The sequence below is a fragment of the Acartia tonsa genome, chromosome 13 (assembly GCF_053477335.1).
Source record: "Acartia tonsa isolate MP-2025a chromosome 13, ASM5347733v1, whole genome shotgun sequence".
Lineage (NCBI taxonomy): Eukaryota > Metazoa > Arthropoda > Copepoda > Calanoida > Acartiidae > Acartia > Acartia tonsa.
Genome location: NC_137272.1, coordinates 19,770,099 through 19,789,608, shown reverse-complemented (window position 1 = coordinate 19,789,608; position 19,510 = coordinate 19,770,099). Strand labels below are relative to the sequence as shown.

The following is a 19,510-nucleotide window of genomic DNA, read 5'->3' as shown; positions in this document are numbered from 1 at the left end:
ACAGAGCTAAACCCCTAGAGACTAGGGGCAAAGCCGCTAGTTTATATATTACATACCTTAGTATCAACATCGGAGAGGCAGTCTTTTCTAAGTTGGTCAAAAATACCCTGTTCTTTCAGCTCGTTGACCAGTCTTTCTTGGACATTGGGATCATTTATGTCCAACTGCTCAGCAGGGGCTGCTGTGTCCCTGATATAAATAATATATAGATTGAAAATTAATATCAAGACATGTTATTTCATCCAATATATATATGTGAAATGGCATCTTTTTCCACAAATAAGAAATTTTTGGAGGGGTAACTAGAAAACCACTAAATAAGAAAACGTAATTTTCAATAAATAAAGGGGGGGGGCGGGGGGGGCGAAAGTGACACTTTTTGAAACCAAAACTAAAAGTCAAAGGAACTCAACTAAAAAAAGAGTTACAGGTCTGACATTATGCATGGCAGTTGCTTTATAGGGGTACAATATGGAACTGTGAAAAAACGGCGGCGCAACCGCCGAAAACCGCCGAGAAAAGGCAAAAAAAAATTCGGCGGGAAACGGCGGTTGCGCCGCCGTTTCTTCACAGTTCCATATTGTACCCCTATAAAGCAACTGCCATGCAAAATCTCAGACCTGTAACTTTTTTTTTAGTTGAGTTCCTTTGTTGACTTTTAGTTTTGGTTACGTAAAGTGTCACTTTCATGCATCAATCCCTGTATCTGTAATCTAGAAAGTATTATTTGGATACTTAATAAAAAATCAATGACAGATTAATTATGAATATAGAAATTATATGACGGAATTACAAACTCAACCTAATAAAAAAGCAAAAGCGTAGAATGTTAAATTGTCCTTACAACACTTAAATATTTTTGAATCAATATCTTTAAACTAAAATTAAACAAATAAAAACTTTAGGAAAATAACTAACCCCGTCGACTCCATTTAGGCCCCACTAGACTCTCCCAAAGGAGCTTGAGGAGGAAAAAGTTAAATTTTCACCAATAACCTCTCCTTTTTTGCTCTATTTCACATTAAGAACTTTTAGATCACTGTATTACCAAACTATCTGAAAAACTGTCATATATTGAAATATCCTAAAACTGCTTAAGAAATCACTTTTTATGGACACATTCACATTACATAATAATAAACGAGCGAATTTGTTTCTGTGTTGTAATTCTTTTGTTGGTACGCCATGCAGCAAATACGTAGGCCTAGTATCCAACTAATTTTTTAGTAATTTTCATTTTTCTTACAATTTAGTCCTAAATATCATTTTATAAACGTTTGGTATTTTGGATAATAGATAATTACTCTTTAAGGTCCAAACAGTTTAAATATCTAACATTTAGTAATAAATATACTTTTTTTTAAAACTAAATAAACAAAAGTTGTGTTTTCTGTTAAAAAACTAACAACAATGCGCCATCATACGGAAAATCCTAGAAACACTAAAATATGGAGACATGAATTCTCTTCATTTTATCCCCTACAATTAAAACTACATTTTTTATTATATTTGTGTATTATTTTAATTTAAAAAAAAACCACTCCGTTAATAGTAATTGCAAGTTTTATTTTTTTTTAATTCTGTTTTTTTCTCTGTTGTAAAATATATCTGATATTTAATAGGGGAAATTTTGTCTACAAAGAAAACGTGCATAACCCATTAGCCTATGAAAAAGACGACTTTTTGACATTAAATTTTTACGCGGAATTTGTGCCTATTTTTGTTTTTCTTTTCATTTGTTTCATAAATTGGTGTTTAAATTAAATTTATTGAATTAAAGAATTTTACTTTTATGTTTTTTTACAATGAATGTATAGATTTGTTACTTGTAATTTTCTATATGTAATAATTTTATGGTTAGAAGTTAATCATAATTTTTTCTTTTCAGATGAAAAAATGTTTTAAAAAATGCTAAAATTAAATTGCTTAGAAGGCTTGCCTGATTTAGCCTATCGTGGCATTGTTCAATATGTTAGCAACACTGATAAACTAAATCTTAGACTCTCATCTACAAGGTAAGATTTTATATTAGAAAACGTTGATATTAATGCAATAAAATTAATAGGTCATGCCCCTTTGGCCTCTATATGAAAAATATATGGATAAGTTGAACGTCTACATCCTTAGTTCTAAAAAGTAAATAAAATAGAGGGGGGGGGGGGGTGGAGGAAGGGATTAGGCATTTTTTTGTAGAAGAGGTTTAGGTGAGATTTGATCTAAATTATAAATTCTTTGATATTATGGATTCTGAGACCTTCGCACTACATTGCCTTTTTTTAATTGAAGAATTGCCTCCTTCTAGTAGGTAATAACTGACTCATTAGGAAAGATTTGATATTCAATTTTTTTTACAACTAAGGGTGGGGCAATTAATATAGCCAGACCTTCATTGATGAGTAACAAAAGAAGGAGAAAGATAATTTCATTTAGTGCTAAATTTATTCCTATATATTTATTTATTTCAGCCTTTATAGAAAAACAACACAGTTAGACCCAAAATTCAAAGCATGGTCATTTGATGTCTGTAAGGCCTTAACTGGAAACCTGCCAGATTTCATCACAGAATCTACCAAAGAGTTTTGTATTTTTGTAAACTATGTCTCCCTGGAAGATGTTGAGCCTATGGCAAATTTTTTTATTGAGCATGCTACCAGAATCTCCAGAATTATTATTGTTGGTAAGTTTTTTATTTTATTTTGTAGAAAAGGTTACTTGTTTATTTTTCACATAATTTATGTATATTCTAGTTATTTGTAGTTCATCTATTCTGTTACTAGAGGTTTCTGTTTATTAGCCTCACTGTAATATCCAATATTATTACATCATCTTCAAACATCAAAAAAGGAAGTATAGGTAAAAGCTTTTTCTTATTTAGGTCAAAACAGCTGCAAAGAATATCAGCAGAAGTTGATAATTAGGATAAACGAACTAGAACCTGTGTTCAGTTGTCTTCAAGAGTTTAAACTTTGCAGGTAAAAATTTTATTTCTTACTTAGGCAAAGAAAGCCTGCAAGAAATACACTGCTCTAATTGCTGAAATACTGCCAAAAGTAGACCCAATGCCCAAAATTTGAAGCCTTCTTCTTCAATAACAAAAAAGTTATAGGGATTTTAAAATGACATTTTTTTTGGTAAATCAATGAAAAGTTTAAATGTTTTCCACATAATAATAAAAGTTTAGAAATTAAATTACATTTCCTAGAAGCTAAATTAAAAGTTTTTTTTTAGCAGAAAGTTTGGTTGCCTGTAACTGAATACATATAAGAAAAAACTTTCAAAGTCAAATTTATTAAAAAAAATTCAGTTTAATCATTTTAAAATGCCTCTAACTTTTTTGTTATTGAAGCTGTAGGCTTTTAATTTTGGGTATTGGGTCTATTTGTGACAGTCTCTTAGCAGTTAGAGCGCTATATAATAAACTATGATAAATTATATTATTTAGGATTGAGTACCCGTTCCCCTTCCCATTTCTATCACACTTCTTCAAGCATAGCCTGAACTCGCTCCAGAAGCTGAGTCTGTATGCTGTTGATGTCAGTAATTGTTTTCCTAACAAGGATGTCAAGTTCACCCAGTTGAAGACATTGATTATGATCAGCTGCAAGTGTGATGGTCCAACATTGGCGCAGTTCTGTGCACCACCACTTGAACAATTAAGGGATGTTTTTTTTAATGATTTCAGTACAACATGTACTCATTGGCACTTGAATAACATTTACACATAATTTCTGTAGTTTTCTTGTTTTCTGACCCAAAAACATAAATGGTTTAAAATCAAGTCAGTTAGTTTACAAAATTTTTGATCAAGTAATAATACCTTCCAAAAATTAGAGAGAGATTACCCAGAGATTAACCATTTAAGTACATAGTACATACATAAACTAAGGCCAAAAAGACTGGCCAGATTACACAATAACTTGTTAAGCAGCTTTGCAATAAAAATAAATAAAACTTCTTAAGATTGTATGGTATGCACGAAGTTGATCTGTCTACACTGTCTCAAACTGACCCTGCATTCTCAAAGCTTAAAAACGTCAACATTGCCTTTTGTGAGTTTGAAATAGACAAGATCATAACAAGATGCTACAACTCTGTGAGAAAGTTAAAACTGAATTCCAGAAAAGATTTTATGTTTGAATTGATTGACTTTCAATTCACAAGGCTCAAGCATTTGATTTATTCTGGACATGAGGAGAATGGGTTTAATCTTGTGGGCAAAGCAGCCAGATGTCTTGACAGGTTAAGAATATGTGGATAAAAAATGTTATGTTGTATAGGTATAGGAACAGTTATTATTATCCCGATTGAAATGAAAATCTTATTCTTATTAGGGTTGGCAATCTGTCTAATTTTTAGACTAGATTTGGATTCGGATTCTTTCAATTTGCACAAAAATGAAACGGATTAATCCATGGATTCTGAATTCTTATTTTTTTTGACGGAGTGCGGATTTTCAGATTCCGGATTGTGGATTCTAGCAATATTTTAAAAGGCTTTTTTAAAAATATATTAAGGGATTAAATTTTATTGGGTACTGAGAAGAATTTAAGCTGCATTTTTTCATATTTTCACAGTACCTTTTCTCTTATTTCTAGACGCTACAGCAGCCATTTTCTAACCCTTACTCAACCTAACCTAACTTTGTTAAAAATTAAAATATATATTTGGACCAAAAAACACTTTGTGGGTTCTAGCAATATTTTAAAAGGCTTTTTTAAAAATAAATTAAGGGATGAAATTTTATCGGGTACTGAGAAGAATCTAAAGCTGCATATTTTCACAGTAGCTTTTTTCTTATTTCTAGACACTAGAGCAGCCATTTTCTAACCTTTACTCAACCCAACCTAACTTTGTTAAAAATTAAAATATGTATCTGGACCAAAAAACTCAAGACGCCAATTTTAGCAAAACAATTAATAATCAGAATCTGCTATTAAAATAACAGATTGTGGATTTGGATTCTGGATTAAAGAATTGGATGGATTTCAGATTTCAAATTTGGATTGCCAACCCTAATTCTTATCTGCAAAAAAAAAAAACACTGAGAAAAGATCATATGGTTTAGTTAAGTGCATAGCTAAGTACAATAATGCAAAAAACTTCAATTTAATTTGGCTTATTATCTGTTTCTATAAGCTATTTTTTAACTTTAAGCTTCCTGTTGTGTTTATTAAACATGTGTCTCCAAAAACAGTTGTCTCTAGGAATTACATATTTTTTTTTATGTCTGACTCTTTTCTGTCGGTCTTTCAATCCTGAAAGAATACTTAAGTATTTGTATGTATCAGGGAAGGTAGCTTATGATACACTGGAAAGATGTCATGAATTTTCTTTATCCTATTATGTAAAGTAGTAAGCGTTTTTTGTCTGTCCCAAAAGCTCTCGCTAACTGCTGTACCGATATTGTTCTCCTTTACAGTGAAGCTTCTTATAGGTCTTGAGAAGGTTTTAAACTATTTTTGGGAATGTTGTCTTTGTCCGCCTCCCCCCTAAAATTTTTTTTACTTTTTTGAAAATCAAATTTAAAATGGGATGGAGTTAGTTGACTTTTCCCCCCTCCTACCTTAAGTGCCCCTAGAGGCTTCTTGGGGGCGTAGCCGCTAGTGTCCATTAAAGTATCCACTTATATATTGGAACAGGCTAAGTATAGAGATGTACACTGAAGCTGACCTACCACTGAAAGAAAATGGCATTGAGCCGCTGAATATCAAATGGTTGGAGTGCAATTTTCGTATGGGAAAAATAAACAATTTTGATGGTAGGTATTAAATGCATTATTCAGATGTGCCTTTTTTTGCTGTGTTGAGAATATTGTTTTCGTACATGAAATGAGATACAACAATGGGGTTGAAGTCTTCTAGTTTTTACTTCTTCTAACAATGACAAAAATTTAAATGCTTTCATTTGTATGGCCCTTAGGACACTTAGAACAATGGTCCCCAAAAAGTTTACACCCTAAAGTTGGAGTGTCTCAGGAATTGTTATATGACACTTTGAGGAAAATGTATTGCTAAATAAGCAGTAGTCAGATCCAAGTCAGATCACAAAATTTTATGTTAACTATTAGTTAAAGTATACCTAGTGAATTTAATATTTTCAAAATTTTCTGCTTCTTTCTAAGTTAAACCTATTATTTCTTTTACAGATTTCATCCAGTTCTGTCCCAAAATAGAGAAGCTGGAAGTCCACGGACATTTCAAGTAAGATTTTTATGCCTTTTTGAAAAGGCATATAGTGTTCACTTCTTCCACCATTTCAAATTGCTTTCTTGTCATTTGCATGTCTGTCAGGACATCTAAAATGATGGTCTCCTAAAAGTTTGTTGGTTCGTCTGCCTGTTCACAATTTTTTTTTCCATAATGCCTTAATTTAGAGCACCTAAGGGCCAGGGGTGTGTAAAGGGACTTGCCAGAGAAGAGTTCTGAAAAATTTATTTTGCACAAATTTGTCTTCTAATTTACAGTAAAGTGTCCAAAAAGAAAAAAAAAGGGTTAGGTACCTATTAACATACGATTTTAACCAATTATAGAACATTTATCAGATGATTTTCAAAGATTTTTACAAAAATAATTTTGATGATTTTGCTAACAATGTTTTTTTTATGCTTTTCAGTCACATAATTTTATTATTTGTAAGGTCAAACTTCTCTTTAATTATGATTAGGTAGTCTGTTCTTTTTTTAAAAAACTAAAACATTTTGTCTGAATGATCATTGGCTTTGACAGGAAAAAATGCAGAGTAGTTTTTACAGTTTTGTAGAGCATCTACTCTTTAACTATTATTTTGTTAAATAATTTTTTTATCAGTGGCGTGCAAAGCACTTTGTCTAGGGGGGGGGCATTTTGAAGATTTTGTAAAATTTTGCCCCCCCCTAAATCAAAGTGCCCCGGGGGGGCACTTTGCTTTAGGGGGGGGGGGCATTTTGATTATATATACTAATTTTAAATAAGGGCGTTTTAAGGGGTGGGATTATTTGATTATGGGCCTTCTAGTCCTTATCCCTTCTTCCCCATCCCTATTTCCCATTTATATCCCCCATCTCTCCCCCCCATCTCTTCTCCCCCATCCCTTCTCCCCACCCTGCAATGACCAAAGGGAAGGGAGCTAGAAAGCATCTTCGAAAAAAAGTACAGAAGATAATTTAACCTTCCCCCCCCCCCCCCACCACAAAACATTTTTTATGGGTGGAAGGGGATGTTATAAAATCTCAGCAGGAAGGATGAATAACCCCATTAGAAAATTTTTTTGGGTTGGGGGAGATAAAAACACTCATTTTGGAAATAATTTACTAAAAATTAACCTAATATGTAAAACTGATTTTAAATATTTCTTTATTGTATGACAACAAGGTTGACAACATCTTTAAGTAGCAAAGCACAAAATATCATTAATAAGAATACAGACAAGTACATTTAAAGAGCATCTGTTGAAATAAATATATATTTTAGGTAGAAAAAGTCACAAATCCTTTTTCCTGTATGTTGTGTGATGACAGTCAAAGTAAATTACATACTGGATGTTCGAAACAGCAAGAAATTTTATTTTTTTTATTAATATTATAATCTACAAAAAAATTTATCGTACCATAAAAACCAAAGATATAAAGAACTATGTAAAAAATAAAAAAATTACTTGTCCTTTCATCTACAGATATAAAAATCTCTTAGAAATATGGAAAACTTTGGGGTATAGTCTCTTTTGTGGCAACGCCTCTTAAGGGGCATTTCGTCGTATTTTCATAGTAGCTTTTAATAGGTTATTCTAGGTTAAGTTAGGTCAGGTGATTCCCCCGCAGGGCTAGGCAATTGGCCCCGCAGGAGCTATAAATAGGTGTAAAGCTACTGTGAAAATACGATGAAATGCACCTTAAGAGGCAATGTCACAAAAGGGACTATACCCGAAATTTAGAAGATACAAAAATAGCCAAAAACGTCCTGAAAAGCAGTCCGACCTCCATGAATTTTTAATAGTTAATTATACTCCATAATGATGGGAATGTTAACATAAAGTTTTAGCCTTCTATCTTTAATTGCAGTTGAAAAAAATCACATTTCCCCCTTAGCATTACATACTGACAGCCATAGTGAATTATAGAGAAGCTAAAAAGTTATATCAACATATCCTACCCTCTTTAAATGGCACTTTAAAACTCTGTTAATTTTTGATTAAGTGGTGTTTCCAAGGATTTATAAGGGCGGTGTGTGAAGTGCACCTAAAAATATTTACTCCCCCTTTGAACTAAAATCAATTAAAGACAACAAGAGTGGCGTATTTTATCAAGTTAGGAATATAGAGTGTAGTTAGTTTTAAGGGTTTTTAATGAAAATTGCCATAAAAAAACATGTCTTTTTGTAAGGGTATGTACACAAAAAAATGATAAACTTATCCTGAAAATAATATGACATCATATATAGTTATTCATTTAGACAGACATACAGTGTTGAGAAAAAGGCTTAGATAAATATCAATGCTGTTTCTTTTTTATATAAAATAACTTTTTGATTAAATATTTGTTGTTTACACATATTTTTATAGAAATAAAAACAAAATATACAATGTGATAAAAAGCAGAAACCATTTGGAAGGGCGCAAAGCGCAAATTTTTTTCTTCAAATATGCAGGGAGGGAGGGGTTTTTGGGCTATTTATTACACTAGTCTCCAATATTTCATATAAAATTTTCTTATTCGTTGGCTCAACAACTTTGGGGACTTAAATGGAATTTTGATTGGTTGGTTAATTAAGTCGAGTTTCCATACATTTCATCCACTAATTGTAATCTATATAAGGGGTAATTTTGTGTATCATCATTGGGGATGTACAAAATTTCTTTGGTAAAAAGTTTATATTATACAAAATAAAATACTTCCTATTACCTGGTTTTTTATGTTCAGTGAAAAAAGATTATAACCTAATTTCTACACTAATTAAAAAATTTGGTAAGGTTAAATGAAAAGTAACTGTCTGATTGGCGCAAAGCGCCAAATTTTTTTTTTTTTTTGAGTATTCTTGATCTTTTTTTTGGAAACTGGGATAGTTTTCCTTTTTGTAGGGTAGGGGGCAAAAAGGGGCATTTTTGTTGACCGGGGGGGGCAAAATGGGGCATTTTTCAACATTTAGGGGGGCAGGGGGGGCGGTGGCTAGGGGGGGGCAGGGGGGGGCGTTTTGGTCGCTAGGGGGGGGGGGGGCGATTGCCCCAAATGCCCCCTTCGGTTCGCACGCCACTGTTTTTTATAAATAACTATTTTCATAGGAACATACAGAATCTACCAAAGAACCAGGAAATAATTCATAATGAAAACAAAATAATTTTGGATGTACCCCACCCCTTTTTAGGGCTATGTCCCTAGAGGCAAGGGCCGAATCCACTAGTTTACTAATATTAAGTTTTATAATTCAGAGAGAGAGAGAGGACATTGGGCTGGTAATTACACTAGTCCCCAAAGTTTTATGATAACGCTTTCTTATTAGTTTGCTTAACAACTGTGGGGACTTTAGTGAATTTTGATTAGTTGCTTCATTATGAGTGTTCAAACGTTTTAACCAGCAATTTTAATTTACAGAAGGGTTAATTTTGTGTATCATCATTGGGATTTTTCGGCCATTGTCTTATTCCTTTAGATCCCTGTATAAAATTTTAACTATATGATTCTCTGATAATCCTTAATTAGTATTTTAATTATGAATAATCCTGATCAGTTGAGAGAAATATCCTTTATCAGCTGTGGATTGAACTGTGTCCAAAGTTGTTTCAAAGCCTCCACGGATTCACTAGAGAGAGTATATATGAAGCGTGTAGAAGAAAAGGTTAGTTTGGTTGACTGCAGTGCAGGGACAAGGTACCAAGATTCTTGTAAATAATTCTATGTGAATATTTCCCCACAACCCACTTCCTTCTTTTCACACTCTTGTTACCCACCTCTCTTTGTTTACAGCACAATAAAAGTTTTATGCCAACATTACACCATTTAATTATAAAAATTTTCAGCAATTTCAAATGGAATGAATTTGCTGTATCATGTGTCCCCTGCTGTAGAGTTGTACACTCCTGAACCGCCCGCGGCTGTGGCCAACTTAACACGTTACGTCATTGGGAAATCGATGGGTTCGAATCTTGGCCTAACATTGCATTAAAACTAAAATTAATTGAAATGTTTCCTACTGCTGCTATGTCAGATGCATCACATTGATCATAGACGTCCAAGTGGGGGGGTAATGGGGCGATTACCCCCCCCCCCCCAAACGAATTTCGGGGTGCCGTAGGCACCCCTAAATTTTTTTTCATTTTACCCCCCCATTTAAAATTTACCCCTAACCATTTAGGTGGGGGTATTTACCCCCCACCAAATAATTTTGGAGGGGTAAATACCCCCACCAAAATAAAAAATCTCTAACAAAAAAAAATTTTGCGCGCTTCGCGCGCATTTTTAATTTAAATTTTTGGGGGGGTAAACAAATTTTACCCCTGTCAACAGATTTCAGGGGGGGGGGGTAATTACCCCCCCAAGCAAATTTTACCCCCGGGGTAAAAATTTGGGGGGGGGGGGTAAAAAAAATTCGCGGAACGCTTCGCGCGCCATTTTACCCCCCCCCAAAAACCGAATTACCCCCCCCTTAAAAAAATTTTACCCCCCCCCAAAAGTAGTTAGAGTAGAGTTCCATGCATAGATAGGACTTATAATGCAATCAATGAGTTGGTTATCTGTAGGACTTTCCTTAGTCATTTACATCACTAGCAAGGCTTTGCATTTTTAGAATGTTTTCATCTTTGTTTAATTTTAGATGGACCAATGGGATCTGCCGCGAATGCCAAAGATAGACACTGTAATTCTTCAGAACACCTGCACAGTTTCTTCACAGGGATGAATGTTAGAAATAATATTTTAAATAAGGACAATTCATTAGTATTAGAAGGACAGCAATAGTAATCATAATTATAATTGGGATAGAAGGTGGGCAATGTCATTTTTCAACTTAGTACCTATGTTTCTTACAAGCAATAACAAACAAAAATTAATCATCAAAGGTAGCAATCCCGGCAAATCAGTTTTTTTTTCAGGGTTCATGTTCCTCTTTGCTTTTAAACTAAAGGATTTATTATGCTTTAAATATGGCCGTATGTCTGTCACTTATGCCCTAACTCTTAGAAATATTAGTTAATTCTTTTGATTACATAGTAAATTGCTCATTGTGCATTCTCATACAATCAGCTCCATTTTTCATACGCACCGCACATCTGTAATTACTGGTACACAACAGAAAGGAGGAGACATTGGGCTGTTTATTACACTAGTCTCTAAAATTTCATAATAACGTTTTCTTATTCGTTGGTTCAACAACTTCTGGGACTTTTACCTAATTTTGATTGGTTGGTTTATTAAGTTGAGTGTCCAAACATTTCAACAACTAAGTGTAATCTATAGAGGGGCTAATTTTATGGATCATAATTGGGGATTTACTTCAATTCATTTGTCATTGTCTTATCCCTTTAGATCCCTGGAAGTCCACCGATCTTGTTCTTAATTTTGGAGAATCTTGTGGACTAACAAAGCTAAATAAATATATTTAACACCTAAAATGTAATCAGAATAAAGATGTAATATCAGACATATTTGGTCGTATGGACCAAGTAGAGGTTAGTTTTTTTTTTTAAGTATAGGGTTATGAGGGGTTGGTGGAGGAATAATAAAAGTTTTTGTAAGATTTAAATGACTGACAACGCGTGATGAAATTTATTTTCACACTTATACACACTTAAATATATGCTTAACATGCTTTTATTCAAATTCACTGCATTTATTTATTTACTACCTAAACCTTATTAGTTTATTCTAAAACTAGCAGGTACGCTTCTTGATGCCTCTAGGGGCTCTTGAGGGGGGGGGGGGAGAAGGCGAGACTGACCCCGTACTTGTAGTTTTAAACATAATAGTTAATAGATTTTTGGGAAGGGGTCATTTTTTAGGGGCTATTTCTTTTCTAATGGCGAAAACCTTCCCAGGACCTATGAGAAGCTACCTTGTAAAGTAGAACCAAATTGGTTTAGGGTTTAGTGAGATCCTTCGGTACACACACACAGACAGAGATACTTTTACTTTATAATAAGGATACTAGCGGCTGCGCCTCTAGCATCTAGAAGTTAAGGGTAGAAAAATAGCCTAACTCAAATTCAGGACTTGAATCTGAAATACAAATTAGCCTAAAACCTATCGGCTCATTAGTTATATAATTCTTAAGCTACAGACAAAAAAAACTTAACTACTGTGTATTATAGGATAACCATATAGCAATCTAGGTACAATATTTTTTTTTAGTAGCGAAGCTACTTTAAAATTCGAAATGTCCGTCCGTCCGTCTGAGACAGAAAGGTGGAAACGTGATTTATTCGGCCCCTATAAAAGACAGAGAGCTGAAATTTTCAGGGATCAATTATGTTAACTGTCTTCATATTTTCACCAAGTTTCATTAAGATTCGTCAGTTGGTTGGGGTGCTAGATCGATTCCTACATTTTTAAGTTTTCTTTTTTTTTAGGGGTTAAATAAGTTCACAATTTACTTATCCCCACAAAGTTTTATTAAGATTTGCTTATTTGCTGAATTGCTAGATCGATTCCTAGATTTATAAATCTTACAAGGTTAATGATTTTTGAGCTTCGCTACTTATGGATGTTGTCATCCTTCTTTATTTTTTATTTCTCTATTTTTTTAAAGATTGCTTTTTTTCTACTTTATTCTCTAATTCCCTAAAAATAGTGGCCTGCAAACAGTAATGGTAGTAAATATTTAGGGAGTCCTATAATTGACTGGTAGTGAGTCCGTCTGTAACATTTTTCCAAATTATTTTTTAGCTAAAACTATTATCTCTAGTTGTTTATGCTAAAATTGTATTACTAATCTTATTTTTATATTATTTCAGGTGACTAATGTTTCAAACAAACATGTGATTTTCAAAAGAGTATATGGTCTTCAGAATATTCAAGAAAATATGGAAATCTGAAGCTTCCTTGCAGAAACTACCTACTCACTAAAATTTGTGGTAAAAAATTAAGGTTGGCAATCTGCTTAATTTTTTGGTCGTATTTGGATAAATAAAAAAGAATCTAGCCCCTACAGCGGCCATTTTCTAACCCTTACTTCACCTAACCTAACCTAAATTATGCATGAAACGCTACTGTGAAAAAATAATACAAAAAAATGGGATGCTACCCACCATTTTACTTGTAGTTAAGAAACAGTAAAATACATTTTTGGATTTTGTCTGCCACATTTTAAATAAAAAAATTTAAGTGCTACAAAAATCATAAGAATTTACAATTCCGAAATTTGAATTGCGAATTTGTATTCTGGGTCCAAAATGGGTTTAAAAATTAGACGGATTGCGGATTCGGATTGCCAACCCTATACAAATAAAAATAGAACTAATTTCTTCTCATTTTTTGGACAATAACATTAATACCTATATTAGGAATATTAAAAACTTTTTCTATATACAATTACACACACAGTTTATTTGCTTTATTTTTACTGAAAATCATATGGATCTAGTACAATTCATGGAAAATATTCCTGGTAACGTTTATCTTCAAAAATCCATAAACTTTTAAGGCTGCCAACGGCCAAACGGTGAAACTTATAGATTATAAATGCACAAAGTTTTAACTGACAAAAAAAAGACCTATGAATAATCTGGAATAGTCATTACTCAATAAAGCACAGTTATCTCGTAGTGCACATAAATGCACGAAGAGGACTTATTTTACGCGTTTTTTTTGTAAAGCTATCCCTGAGCTGGATCTTTAAATCATTTCAATGGTGCGCCAAATCGGGGTGCGCCGAATTTCAGCCAATCACAGCGCGTCATTTCGTAAAATGCTGTGCTCTCATTGGTGGAAAGTTGGCTCACCCCGATTTGGCGCACCATTGAAATGATTTAAATATCCAGCGCTGTACAACATTGGATTTTGGCAATTCCATATTACTTTTAGACCTTCTTATGACGCTTAAATCAGTGTGCTGGCAAAATATGTACAGTTAGCCGTTTTGCAGCTAACAGCCTTTGAAATGCACAGATTTATGGAGATAATCGTTACCAGGAACATTTTACCGTGAACTGCACTAGATCCAAGCATATTTAGTTGAGCCTAAATGTCAGTATTATTAAATGAAACACCATGTTTTTTTCCACACATGTATAACTGCTTTTTTTACGTTTTTTAAATTGTAAACACTCTATTTTTAACATAAGTTACCAATTTTATCCACCAAATCAAGCCTAGTTTTTTTTATGTATTTGTATTTGTTAAAATTGTTGTAAATAATAATAATTGAAATAATATGGTAATATTACTTGATTTTTAAAATAGAAGCTTTTTTATAATTAGGATCAGTTCGTCCATCACGGACAATTCGATCTATTCGTTAATTCAAAAAGGTTCGAATTGTACTATCGATTTCAAACTTTGTATGATGATTCCTATAAAAAAAGGGAGGAGTAGGTTGCGCTAAAAATCCGTAAGGTGTGAGTTTTAAGGCTTAAAAAAATAGTAGTAGAACGATAATATTCACTAAATATGTGTATTTCTTATTAAAAAGAAGTATAGTCAAAAAAAAAAATTTTTAAGTTGATATAAATTTTTATCGTTCTACTAGGTACCGTTTTTAACTTAAAACTCACAACCTTTACGGATTTTTAGCGCAACTTACTCCTCCCTTTTAGTATGTGATAATTATCCTATTCATATGATTTTTAGAATACTGATTCCTGTTACCACAAAGTTCAATGTTATAAGCGAAGCATCTCTATAACAAATTCCTAAATTTGTATATATGTCCTTCAACAGTATCCGGTATTTAAGAAGTTTTGCAGCAAATTTAATTAAAATTTTGTTTAGACTAAAGCATTAATATTCTGCTTGTTCACTTCTGACACTATAATATTTATGTTTTCCGCAAAATTAAAATAATGTTTTCTCGTTTTTTGCAAAAATTGGCCCCAAGGGCATCTTAAAAAAGAATCTTCATGGAAAGTTTTGTCTTTGTGGAACACATTTTTGAATTTGATATTCTGATTACCTATCTATTTTTCATTGTTTTTCTTTTCTTGGCTAAAATGAAGAATAGTTCTTTCTCGTATCGTATTATAAACGGCTTTCCGCGGATATAGAATGTACAATTATAAGATTAAAACTATTTTTTTTAGCCCCGAGGTGCCGGAGGCACCAGCTAAAAAAACTGGTTTTAATCTTATGATTGTACATTTCTATATTCGTAGAAAACTGGATATAATACGATGCTAGACATAGGTTTTTCGTATGGATGAGAACCGGTTCCTATCCACCGGATTCGAATGAATACGAGAAAAAAGTTTCCAGTCGTTCCGTCCATTGAAAGAAGTACAATGTATATTTGTCTATCTCGTATGAATTTTTACTTGACTTGGCCATTTTTTGTTTTCTTCGGGCAAAAACCAAAAGAAAATTTAGTTTCCAATCGTTCAATGTAGTAATTGAAAGTCTAAATAAAAAAAGGAGTAGAATGTTTGTGTGTTTAGTAGGGAGGGAGGGGACATTGGTCTGTTTATTACAGTAGTGTCCAAAGTCTTGTAATACCGCTTTCTTGATATTTGAATTCACCAACTTGGGGACTTTATTTGAATTTTGATTGGTTGGTTCATTAAGTTGAGTGACCAAACTTTACAACCACTAATACAGAAGAAGTAATTTCGTGCATCATCATCAGGTATGTAAATCAATTTATCGGCCATTGTGTTATCCCTCTATTCTTAGTTCGTCCATAAATATGTTGTGATTGATTTTATCCCATTTACCAAAAGAGTTAGTTCAGTTTACATGTAAATGGATTCCTGGATGTCTTTAAAAGCCTCAACATAAATTTGTCTTTAATAGATAATAAATTTTTTGGGGAAAAGGGGTTGTAAACTAATTAAATCGTGATTGTCCCCTCCTCTCTCCCTGATAATGAAAGGATCATGGAAAGAAAACCAAGTAGCGGGTTTCGTCATATTTTCACAGTAGCTTTTGATAGGATAGGTTAGCTAGGTAAATGTTAATGATTGCTCTGCAGGGTGAGGAAATAGGCCCCACATGGGCTAGAAATAGGAGGAGTTGTGCTCTCACTCCCCGATAATAATAAAATATATTGATTTGATCCTGTCAGCCAAAGGAATTGAGAAATGATGAGCTAATGGAAAAGGTGTCCATTTATTGCCGCTTATTATTATGACATTCGCGTATTTATTTCAGAGAGAGGGGACAATGGTCCGTTTATTACACTAATCCCCAAAGTTTTTTTGATAACGCTTTCTTATTCGTTGGCTTTATACATTTGGGACTTCAGTGAATTTTTATTGGTTGGTACATTACGTTGAGTTTTCTATCATTCCAACCACTCATTTTACGCTATCGAAGGGGTAATTTTGTGTACCATTATTGTGGATGTACACCAACTTAATGGCCATTGTCTTATACTTTTAGATCCCTAAGCGTAGTTTTGCATATTCAGTTACATTCATAGTATAGAATTCAGGGAAAATAGCTAAAAACCGTCCCAATACCAATATAAATCTTTCCTGAAAATCGAAATTTGAGATATTTTCGATTAAACCGTACCAACGGCTATTCCCCCCTAGAGACAGGGGCACTTGATTGAATGAGGGGGGGGGGGAGGGATATAGACCCTCCACCTTAAATCCTGGACCTATAAGAAACTTCACTTTAGTGTTATTTTTCTTTTCAAACACACTGGTAGACATCATGTTACTTTTATGTAAAGTTAGTTAGAGAGAGTTCTTTTAATGGATAGCAGAGACTTTTTATGTTATTGTAATAACATATATTAAATAGAAAGTGTGTTATGGAGAAATTATATTTTTTTGGTAAAATAAAGCATAAGCTACACTTTAAGTCACTATTTTCCCAGATATCATTTTTACGCAATAAACCAAGGTTAATTCAAAAATGCATTTTTCCACTGTACATATGGCTGGATTTGTAATCTGATCTCATTATGATACTTAGAATGTTTTCATACTCATTATTAGGCTATCTATAGTTTTTAATGCTTGTTTTATTGTACGCAAGCCTATAATATAAATTCTTACTAGCTTAGGTCAGGGCTACCACATAAATCTTAAAGAAATAAAGGCGTCATATGTATTTATTTTCCCATATCGCTTCGAAACCGATTAATATTAACCGGTTCTCAGTCATACTGAAAAATTATGTCCAGCGTCGTATTATATCCAGTTTTCTACGAATATAAAAATGTACAATTATCAGATTAAAACCAGTTTTTTTAGCCCGTACCTTCGGCATCTAGGGACTAAATAACTGGTTTTAATCTTATAATTGTACATTTGTATATACGCGGAAAGCTGTTTTACTGTATCTACGTCATAAGCATAAATGTCGGGAATTTCATTTTTTTTTTTGGGGGGGGGGGTCGTGGGTGTCCCACCCCCCAAGAAAATAGCTTAAAACCACCACAGGACCAATAGGTATATACCCTGAAGAGTAGAATCCGATCGGTTCAGTGGTTACCGAGATCTTAAGGGACAGACGGACGGACAGACATCAAGCTACTTTGTATTATAGATAAGTGTTTTAATATCATCTTAAAATTACAATTTTTAAAAATGGCAGCCATGACTAATAGACTTTTATGATTTATGTATATTTGTGATTATTATTGCTTAATGTAAATGTATTATGTACCCATTTCATCATATCATATATTTTATACGCATTTTAGTAGGCATCTACCAATCTTTTATTAGAAATATTGGGGTTTTCCCTTAAATGGCCTGTTGAGCATAGAATCCTTATTTTCAAAAACATAAATTTGAAATGGGTAGGTAGGCCGGGTGGCTTTTCAAAAGCAAAGCGTTTCTATTATTAGGGTCGACCCGTACGTTCATTACGAATAGCTTTTTCTTTAATTTAGGCATGCTAGAATTTCCCTACCTATATTACAGGGTGATTCCTGTAGTAGTTAGGTACGATTTAGATAGCGTAGCAACTCTATAATCGTTACCAGAATGTCCGTACATCCATTTAAACATGTTGATTTTTAACAACTAATTTTTACGCATTATAATTATTCGATTGACTTTATTTTTAGAATACTGATTTCTAGGACAACGATGTACAACGTTATAAGCGAATCATCTCTATAATCAAGTCCTAAAAATGTAAGTATGTTCTTAAGCATTAAATTGAATTTTAACTTTTTAAAGAACAAATTTTATTTCTAATATAATTACCCGATTGGTCTGATTTTTGGAATACTGATTCCTAGGTCAACAATGTACAATGTTATAAGCGAAGCATCTCTACAATCAATTCCTAAAAATTTAAGTATGTCCTGTTATTTATATTCTGTAGGTATTTAAGCAGTTTTTCAACAAATTTATTTACAATTTTGTTTCGACTTTTATACATTTATATTTTGATTATATAGTTCTGACAAGTGTTAATGTTCGTTTGTCCTACCATTTCAGAGCTTCGCTTTTATTTGTTTTTGTAATGTGGACCTAGCCATCGAAGTTTTATTAGATAATTGTATCTTTGAATATGACAAAGCATTTGATTAACTATAAGATTAATTTATAAGATTTTTAAAAGCAACACTTTTCTATGAAAATGGTCGGTCCGTTCGTACGTCTGGAACGTATAGCTTTTTTCGTTAATTTCGTTATAATTGTCTTATCGATTTAAAACTTTGCATGGTGATTCCTGTAGTAGTCAGATATGATTAAAAAAGAGTAGCAAATCTATAAACGTTACCAAAAGGTTCGTATGTCCATTTAAACATGATGATTCTTTAAACAAATTTTTATGTGAGAATTATCTGATTGATGTGATGTTGGGAATATTGATTCCTAGGACAACAAAGTACAATGTTTTAAGCAGTTTACAACAAATTACTTAACAATTTTGTTGCAACAACTATTTTAGAGCTTCTCTTTTATTGATGTTGTTATACTTGTTATTATACATTTTATTCTTCCATAGTCATTGTAAAAAAAACTTGGTATTGGTCATCAGAATATAAAATCGCCTTGGTACCAACATACAGCCAGGGATAGAGAAAGATGACAATGAGGATCAAGTTAATCTACCTCCCTTTCTTTCCCCAATAACTATCAAATGTAAAATTTTTATACAGGCATTATGCGGGGAGATTTTTATTAATCCAGAGTCCTATCCTTGTATCCCTGACAAACAACCCTCTCTTATACAGTCCCACTACCCTTCATTCTTTCCGTTCAAGTTCCCATAAACCAGCAATTTTTATACATCTTTTCAAGAAAGCAAATTTAATTTTTTAAAAAGATTTTCATAAGATAAGTCTGCATAAGAATTACCACCCCCCCCCCCTCTCAACTTATCTAGATATAGATTGAAAATATGCAAAATTTTTTGTTTGTTATTACTTTAAATCAGGTTAGTTTAAGTTATATTGGGTATTAGGTAGCCCCGCAGGATTAAGGA

The 19,510-nt window shown here is 33.0% G+C and overlaps 2 protein-coding genes across 2 annotated transcripts in view; one reads left to right on the top strand and one right to left on the bottom strand.

The window, feature by feature from the left end:
• LOC145335436 (uncharacterized) overlaps window positions 1-1,195 on the bottom strand; it is a 49,103-nt gene extending 47,908 nt beyond the window's left edge. Inside the window, exons 1-2 of the mRNA XM_080181181.1 lie at window positions 919-1,195; window positions 57-189 (exon numbers count right to left, since the gene is read on the bottom strand). Coding sequence (XP_080037307.1) covers window positions 57-189; window positions 919-932 — 147 coding nt within the window. The 5' untranslated portion in view covers window positions 933-1,195. The remainder of the gene's footprint in view (window positions 1-56; window positions 190-918) is intronic.
• A 691-nt stretch (window positions 1,196-1,886) lies between these two features.
• Window positions 1,887-14,332, top strand: LOC145335465 (uncharacterized). The gene is made up of 12 exons (XM_080181227.1): window positions 1,887-2,015; window positions 2,466-2,677; window positions 2,876-2,972; window positions 3,443-3,658; window positions 3,961-4,239; window positions 5,640-5,758; window positions 6,146-6,200; window positions 9,253-9,280; window positions 9,699-9,806; window positions 10,782-10,859; window positions 11,587-11,634; window positions 12,916-14,332. The coding sequence occupies exons 1-12, from the start codon at window positions 1,909-1,911 to the stop codon at window positions 12,994-12,996; spliced, it is 1,428 nt and encodes a 475-aa protein (XP_080037353.1). The 5' UTR covers window positions 1,887-1,908; the 3' UTR covers window positions 12,997-14,332.
• Window positions 14,333-19,510: the final 5,178 nt, after the last annotated feature.

Excerpts from the sequence above, each read along its gene's own strand:
- LOC145335465 (XM_080181227.1), top strand. The coding sequence starts at position 1,909 with ATGCTAAAATTAAATTGCTTAGAAGGCTTGCCTGATTTAGCCTATCGT. Across the intron at positions 2,016-2,465 it reads CTTAGACTCTCATCTACAAG|CCTTTATAGAAAAACAACAC; the intron begins GTAAGATTTTAT and ends TATTTATTTCAG. Across the intron at positions 9,807-10,781 it reads TGAAGCGTGTAGAAGAAAAG|ATGGACCAATGGGATCTGCC; the intron begins GTTAGTTTGGTT and ends GTTTAATTTTAG.